This window comes from Volvox carteri (genome assembly GCF_000143455.1).
Source record: "Volvox carteri f. nagariensis unplaced genomic scaffold VOLCAscaffold_158, whole genome shotgun sequence".
NCBI lineage: Eukaryota > Viridiplantae > Chlorophyta > Chlorophyceae > Chlamydomonadales > Volvocaceae > Volvox > Volvox carteri.
In genome coordinates, this window is record NW_003307701.1 from 17,384 (window position 1) to 26,149 (window position 8,766).

General features: G+C 52.5%; 1 protein-coding gene across 1 annotated transcript; it reads left to right on the plus strand.

Moving 5' to 3' along the window:
- Window positions 1-782: 782 nt before the first annotated feature.
- Window positions 783-4,273, plus strand: VOLCADRAFT_108573 (uncharacterized protein; the record flags this gene model as incomplete). Its single annotated transcript, XM_002959307.1, has 6 exons — window positions 783-981; window positions 1,631-1,663; window positions 3,042-3,238; window positions 3,553-3,645; window positions 3,862-4,218; window positions 4,240-4,273. The coding sequence occupies 5 exons, from the start codon at window positions 783-785 to the stop codon at window positions 4,207-4,209; spliced, it is 870 nt and encodes a 289-aa protein (XP_002959353.1). The 3' UTR covers window positions 4,210-4,218; window positions 4,240-4,273.
- Window positions 4,274-8,766: the final 4,493 nt, after the last annotated feature.

The following is an 8,766-nucleotide window of genomic DNA, read 5'->3' on the forward strand; positions in this document are numbered from 1 at the left end:
TTATTCTTTTAAGGTAAATGAATGCTTATGTATTCGTCCGTTAGTAGCGTGAAGCTTTGAACACTCTTTGTACGGCAGATTCGGCACAATGTTTTGCCTCATTGCGATGTTGCCTGAAATTTTGAACAGAAGGGATCATTGCTCATGCTGGTGCAGCAAGACATGTAAGGAGATGGCCTCGTCACAATCCAGCAGTCATATATCGACAATCTCAAGCTATGACAACTTGTTACATGTGTCTGTAATAAAAAAAGGACTTTGCGATGGTGTGGGGAGCTCTTTGAGTGGTGGGACTGTGGAAATCCAGTTTGTTTCGCCCGTAACAAGTTTGTTACGGGCGAAACAACGTCCCTCTGAAACGTTTGGATATGCCTTTGCAACACATTTCCTCAATTTCATGAACTGCAAGTATTTTAATCCAACATCACCCCAATCTCAGTGTAAACTAGTCTCCAAATGTGCCTGCACAAGACTGTCACCCCTGTCACCCGGCATTCACATTGCCTTAACCTCCTCAAGCTTGTCGGGGTGTGACACGTGGGCATGAACCTTGTGACAATGGGCATTGTCACAAAGAAACTGGTTGCAATCAGAAATGCATTTTTGCTCATGCCAGGTTACCGACATCGGTTACCGATTACTGGGGACGGTTAACGGATAACGGTTCGCCCGGTAATCCTACCGACCGGTTACCCATCTCGTTAACTGGACCCGTTAGGTCGGAACCGGGCCGGAACCGGCCTGGAGTATGCCATTGGGCCTCGGTCGTGTAGTCTGTTCCAATGCCTACAATACACGAAGCACTCGCTGCAGTCCGCGGAGAGACCGAAGCCACGGTTGCTCCCATCCTTCAAGCTCTACAAGCTGAAGGTTTTGATGTGGATGCTGAGGCGGGAGACGCGTTTTGTCTTCTTGACGTTAATTATCTGCGATCACACCTTAATCTCCGGCAGCTTACCGCCCTGAAGGCAGCCATCAAAAGTAAGCATCAGTAAATGCTGCTATGCACACTTGAATGGGGTTGGCCGTGAGGCCGGTTGTCTTTTGGTATGTCTGCAGTTCGGCTTGCGACTGATCGCCTGCGGACTGTGTCCATTAGGGTGTCGGAGAAGTTTTCTGCATAAGCGAGGATTTCTGTCCTACAGCCGGTATCGTAGCCAAGAGAGGTCTTGCTGTGATGGGTGATCTTTCGTAGACCTGTTTGCAGTGGACGAAGCCACTTTTGCATTTCCGCAGCCGAAGGGTCACAGTTCGTTTTCAGGGCTTCGTTCAAGTTTCAACATCAGCGTATATGTGGCAGGGTGTGTCGCCTTCAGGACTAAAAGCTTTGTCACCCGAGGCTGTAACCTCTTAGGGAGAGTGTGCCATGTGGACGCTTTACCGCCGGCTGTAAAAAGTACAGCACCCTGCACCCTACCGTGCACAGCTGCACGGTAGGGTGCAGCTGTGCGCCCCATTGTGATAGTGGCCCCCCTGCACGTTGGTCGTCAGACAACGCTCTGCATGTTGTCTGGCGACCGTGTGCGTGCACGCTGCATCGATGTTATGTTTGACGACTTGCTCATGTTGTACAGCGTGGGTGTTCCAGTGACCCACCCTGCTCACCCTGCCGTGGGCCTGCCGCCTGCAGGCGCTGATGCTGGCACCAGCAACACTGCTGCAGGTGAGCCTACTGTGCCTGACATGGGAAGGGGGGGAACAGGTTTTGTGGGCTTGGTGTGCCGTTTCATTTAGGGGTGGAAACTTACGGTGTAATAGACTTTTTGGACCGTAATACTGGATTCACATGCTACATTACGTTGCGAAAACATTTTTGGAAAAGTGGGCCTGAAAGTCACCCAGTTCACATGGGACATTACGACAACGTTGTGTTCGTTGGCGCGAGCTGTGTAAACCATCTCCATTTTTATGTCTTTCAATGGCCAAAACTTCAGCACATCCCCTTAGAATCGCAATATATAATTGACGGGTTATTGGCAGCCCTGCCTACTGCAATGGCACTGCATCCCGCGCGAGCCGCGATGGCGTTTGCCTTAGCGGCTGCTATGGATGAAATTTTTGACAACCTTGAGGATATGTTCAATTCTCAATGGCAGTGCTTGAGTGTGTGGGCCGACGTGGCATGGCCCATGCCGCCGGAAGTGCGGCCGACTTGCCATTTCGGGGATGGCTTCAGCCCTGATACTACAATGGGTTACATATTGGCTATGTAAGCGGTCGTGCGCGTGCGAGCAACACGAGTGGTGTTGTCCTTGTTCATTTTCCAAAATAAACTGCAGCGGTGTGAGTAGAAATTCGGTCGGAGTGCAAAGTGCGCACAATTTGTCAAATATGTGGTCTTTATAAGCGATTGGGCTTGGCTGTTTGTTATAACTCGCGAAATTGGCGACGCAATTCAGGTAACGGTACGAGGGGTCGAAATTCAACCCCCCCGGTTCACTTTAGACTTTTCGTCCACTTTACCGGTAACGTACCGTTACCATGTCCGAACCGACCACTTTTCCCAAAAAGTCTCAACATAACGTAGCATGTGAACTGGCTATAAGTTACGCAAAGTGTAAAGTGTAAAGCGTCAAATACCGTATATTACGGTTTGGAGCATCCTGAGACCAACCGTAATACCAGTGGCCATTTTCGTGAACCCAAAACACCGGGGTCCTGGTGAAGCAGCTGGCCGCGTACTTAAGTATATAGATGTGGAAGATGCCGAAGTATGTCGGTGAAACATGATGTGGCAGGAGTGGAGAGAATAGTGCAGCGGTATATTGTGAGTGTAGTTGAAGGGTAACAAGGCGTTCAGCGCACGGGCGAATTTACTTAATCTCCGGCGAATTTACTTAATCTCCGGCAACGTAACACCCTGAAGGAGGCAATCGAAACAGGCATGCATCGGCAAACTTAGCTGCTTGTGGAAGCTCAGCGCATTCCTAGACTGGGTTGGGAGTTTCTTGGGTTCGTCATTTCACTGTGCTGCTTTGGGCCTGCAACTGGGCTCCCGACGAGCACCTCTGTTTGCTTGTTTGTGTTTGCAATAGACGCAGATGCAGCAGGTGGGACTGACATGACGGCAACCATCAGGGCGCGCGCGTGTTACTCTTCCAAGTATGCCGCCCACCTGGTGGTGGAGCCCCCCAACTCGCCACCGTACAAGGAGGCGGCCACGGTGGTTGGGCCGCACCACGTGGCAACGTTCGCGCATGGCAGGCATGAAAATTGGACGCTTGGGCAACAGATGCAGGTGTGCATGGCATCAAAAGAGTAGGAGCTCCACATGAGGCAGTTTGCCGATTTTCGTGTATGGAGTCTGACTTGAGCTGCTGCCTTATGAATGGTATTTGACTTGGGCTGTTGCTGGTGCAACTGCGCATGTGTATCAACATAGCAACACCCCGGCATTCATATTATAGCACTGCTGCCGCAGAGCGCTGCTGTTCTTAGCACGACCAATCATGCAGGCAGGCATGCCTCTTGTGCTGTGCATGGCTCTGGCCCTCTTACCACCTCGCCTTGCGCAATGCTTGTAAGCTTCATGCAACAACACTCTGCTCGCAGATTGCCGTGCACTGCCCCGACGCGGACCGCAGGGTGTTGGTGGACTCAACGGTGGTGTGCATCAAGCCCATCCAAGACGTTGCCATCCTCGAGGTGTGCCAGTGTGCGGGTCGGTTAAGCCTACAGTAGCGGCAATTGAGCTTACTTCTGCACATGTAGCACCCTTGCACCTTTCCTCCCCAAGCCCTTTCCTTGCCTAGATTCCCACAAGTCAAGGTCCATGCAAGCTCAAGCTGGAGCATTAAAGCACTCACAATTCGCAACATAGTCAGCCGCCTGTGATGTTGCTTCACTGGTATTGACCTTCAGGTGCAGCGCAAGCTGGTGCCCCCGGTGCTGGACTTTGGTGTCTCGGCTGGCGACAAGTACTACGTCCACGGCCAGTCCACGCAGGCGCAAGCGGACGCCACATCCATCAGCCACGGCATGGTGGTGGTGACCGAGCCAGATGTGCACAGCCACATCCGTGGTGACATTGTTGCGGGTGTCGGTGATTCAGGCGGCGGCTGCTTCTCGGTCGACACCGGCAAGCTTGTGGCCATGGTGGTCGGGTCTGACACCCGTACAAACAAAGCCATCCTGGTGCCCACTGCAGTCATATGCAGCATCCTGTCGGACCTGTCGGCAACCTCGGGGGCTGCAGGAGCAGCCACCTGAGCATACAGCGTCCGGCTGACGATGTACCCGGTGTGGCGACGGGTGGCCAGAGCAAGCTAGCCTGTCGCCAGGATGGGAGGCAGGGCTGCTGTGTGTGTCTGTGTTGACCCGACCGCGGCATACTCTGGTCGCCTGGCTGGTTGTGTGGGTGGGTAGGTTCAACTGAGAGTGCGTGCAGCGGAGTGGCAGGTTGGGCTCAGGAGTGGCGGTGCCCAGTCGTGGTGGTGGCAGCATCCAGCAGCGGCTGCTGGCGGTGCTGACTGACATGCTATTTCGTGGTGGAGTAGGTGTAAGGGTAGGGAAACCCACAACGAGGGTGTGCAGCTGCTGTTGACTGGTGCTGTAAACACTAAGAGTATGGGAAAAAGCATTTCATAATGTCTGAGGATGGGCTACAACACGACGCCTTCATTCCGACCCATTTCGACCCATTTAGCCTAGCCAACACCGCCCCCTGTTACTGACATGTATGGGTGGCCCGTGGCCTTCCGGGACCGGGGCACGCCAACCATGTCCCATCGAATCTGGTTCGGAGTCTTAGTGGGGATTCAGTTAATCGGTGGTTGTACGATTGTGGATTGAGACCGGTGGGCCAAACGGGAGGTAGGTGTGACTACCCTGCTGCTCGAGGTTAGTCGCTTTCAGGCAACCCTGGCACGTTTATGGCATGGGGTGTGCTGGGAGAATGAGAACAAGGAGACCATGTGGCGTCTCGCCGTGGATGGCGTGCCCCTACCTGGCTTGTTTGGTGGGCTCGTTACACCTCTCTGAGTAATGCAACCGAGATGCAACAGACACACACACACACATGTATACACATACATCTCCTTCCAGGCCAACAAGCAAGCATTACGTCATCTCTTCACCTGTCCCACATGTACCCTCGCTTCCAGGTGAACCCCGGCCTGGATGATATATATTTGAAAGGAGAACTGTGCATGTGCCTATGTTGATCGCCTACCAGGCCTACTTAGTCAAGTAGGTAGACAGCCAGCTACCTAGCTAGTCAAACCAGCCACTTGGCCGACTGCATTCAACACGCACACTGTCACATGAGATGAGCAGGGATACAATGTGCGTGTGTGTGATGCTGAGTCCCTGTATGGAGCAGGAACATTAGCCAGCAACTGCAACTTACCGGAGATCACGCTGAGGTAGCGGACCCTGTTCAGCAAGCCCAGGTGCTGCAAGCCGTGCAGACAGCCTAGGCCCAGGGTAGTGGCTATCGGAGCCTTATCACCCAGCCCTGGCACGGTGAAGTCCGGGTCGTCAAGCTCTGGAAAGCAGATGGTGCCGTCCAGGCGAGCAGGCCAGGCCTTGACAGACGTAGTATGAGGGTGAGAGAATATGCCGAGCAATGACCTCGCCTCAGCTGCGACACCGGCCATGACAGCGGAGGCAACATTTTTCTGATCCCCGTAAGCTTCAGTGGGAACCCTGTCTAATCCATCAAAAGCCTTGGACAAGCCCGCAGAAGTGTCATCGACAACGGCGGTAATGGCACTTGTTTCGGTGCCTGAAGTGGTGCTGGCCTTGAGTATTGTCGGTTTGTCCTCCGTAAGGGGGTTGGCAGCCGTGGCAAAGCGGCATCCGCTGCCATCCACAGCTGCGCCAGTGGGATTATCGACGGCATCCATGGTGACTACTTGTGCTCTTCCAAGCTTTAAACACAACACTTTACGCGCAGTTGTGGCTGGTCAAGCTTCCTGTAAGTCTCAGACCGGCGGCAAATGAAGGCGTTTTAAAGTGAGAGGCTGTTTTGGTTTCACTTCCAAAGCTCCACGCGGTAAAATTCGCGCCTGTCTTTTTGGGCATCTTGTACTCCCTGGAATGAAACTAGTAATTCTTATAACATAAACCACAGTGTAATCTAATACATACATACATGTGCCCTAACAGGGGGCTGATGATGTGCTTACAGGCCGTGGTCTGCTCTTCGTCCAGCAGATTCGTTGGGCTCATTATGTCCTTGACACTTTGTTACCTTACCTGTCAGGTACTCGCCGACGGGGTGTCGCCAGACACCGCCCCTGCAGCACACATCGTGCTGTTGACCTCACCCAAGAAAACGACCATGAAGGTAGGCATCTTGGGCCCAGATGGAACTAGAAGGCGTACCGTCATACACTGACCTTGCTTGTGCACCTGGCATGCAGCATCCAGGACTACTCGCCCATAAGTTGCCATCTAAAGGTATTTGTCCCTTATGAACTAGGAAGATCAGAATGAAGGACTGTCACCCCTCCCTCCCTCGGGCTGCAGGAGATGAGGAAGGCAGTAGCTGTGATTTGGTACATGCCTTTCTGGGAGCTTGAGGAGCTGCTTGACTGCCGCAGGTGCTGGGTGTGGGATGGGTGGTGTGGGAGCTAGGCCCTTAACTAAACTGTACTTGTTGCCAATTGTCCCACGTGTAAACAGTAAAAGTTGTTACTTGCTTTCCCTCGCACCATAAATGTGCCCGCAGCAAGATGTATAGTGCAGTGCCAGAGGCGACCGTGGAGGAACTCTACATTTACTATGGCGGTGTAGCACGGTATGTGCTTGAGCAGCCGTTGAAGAACCCCAACTGGATGTTGTCTAAGCTGCAGGAGCCACTGATCAGCGCCATAGATGCAAGCAACGTTTCTCAGGTGAAGCACTGTAGTGTAGCTAGTCCTCTGTCTGAGCCTCATGTCATTTAAGGTCGTTGCCCAGTTTTCGCCTGCATTGCCTGAGTTTTGATGTTGATGATCCTTCTATCCAGTGGAAACTGATTCTGTATGTTTGCATTGCTGCTGAGCTCTTGTGTCCTTCCATGTTCATATTGCTGCAGACATCTCGTTTCTTGGCAAGTTGTACCTGCCTTTCACCTGTAACACACCTATGACCTGGCCTGCCTCCCTGGTTGCTCCCATCACGATAGGTTCGGTCGGCCATTGCGTGATCCATATTGTGGTTGACGACAAGTTCGAGGTGCAGTACCTAAACTTTGCTACCAAATGGGTGGCTGTCGAGTTTGCCGAACGGGCATGGAAATGTGAAAGGGGGGAAATTGATATCTCTGCTAAATGGCAGCGAAGGTGTTAAAGGGCTACCTCTTTGAGGCAGTCATGCATGCTGCACTGGCGACTGGCGGCAAGTTCGATGTGTTGCCATTGGACCCGAAGACTCTGGAGCGGGGCAAGGAGGAGAAGCTGGATATCCCGGAATGCAAGCAGTATAACATCTTCACAGACAACGAGGTCCATGGTATGATGAGCACTACGATGGACACATACTTGAGGCCCAAGTCCTCCAACTTCCCCGTCATTGATGCTCTTATGGTGCCGGCAATGTACCTTTTCCAGATGACTGTGTCGGCTATGAAGGAAATTAATGCTGATGACCTCGAAGACGTGTTCAAGTGACTCGGCATCTCTGCTCCGGGCCAGGAGGGCCGCCAACCCAGCCTTTAATTTGTGGTGGATCCTAGCATCTACAACAAGTTTAAGGTGCGGGCAGGAACGAAGAAGAGGAAGGCCTGTGAGGAGCGAGAGGCTGCCTGGCCGCCCGACCCCAAAAAGCATGAGCGGTCAGCCAACACCTGGTTGTACATTCTGCGTGGCTGTAGCAGTTGCTCACCTGGCGGGTCGACTGGATAAGCGGAAGCATGGTGTTGGCTGTCCTTGCCGGAGTAGGAATAAGTCCAACCCAGCGGCAAGCACTAGCATACATAGACACGTACGAAACAATCAGAGATGGCGGCAGCGGAGTCTTGAACTCCGAACACCTAGTAGATGTGATACGTCAGTGTCTGGCCAGAGCACCCCGCCCGGGTAGCTTATATCTCGGCCTACCTGCCGGAGATTCCCTACCACGGTCTTGCCGTACTAGGATAATGTTGGTGGGGCCCAGGGCCCCAGCCCGTTAGGTTTGCTTATGAACAACTGTCATGTTCGATGCATGTGACGTGGCTCGTAACATGTACAAAACTTGAGTCGAATCATTAACGAATTAACAATTATTGTTAAAAGTAATCGTTGAAATATTCTAAGGGAAATGTAGCTTGCTACAGTGGCATTGATAGCATTAAGTGAAGGTGTCATGCACACGTACTAAGACCTGCACAGCAGCACGTCTGTAATTTTTCCACGTGACTATAGACGAACTATTTTGAGTTTTAGACGGCTCGTCTATAGAAGAGTTTTTTAGACGATATAGACGACCGTCTAATAGACGACCCATAGACGACCGTCTATACCCAGTCGTCTATAGACATAGCAGCGGCATAGCAGAATGTATGACCGGTCCTTACATAGCCAAACACGCAAAAGGCAACGACTTGAACGCCGAACAAACACCAAAACAGCAAGATAAGCCTGAAAGTTTTCCTGATAAAGGCGTTTGGGATGGCGGTGCTGTTGTCGGTAATGCATCGGCAATGGTGTTGCTGCCAGCGGCGACCGATGACACGGGCGCCATTACCCCTGCCTTCCATGGCGGTTGTGATCAGCATAAGCGCAAGCTGTCACCCAATCAGCTCGACAACAATGAATGCGGCGAGGCGCCCAACCCGAGCGCTCGCAGTGCCAAGCGGGC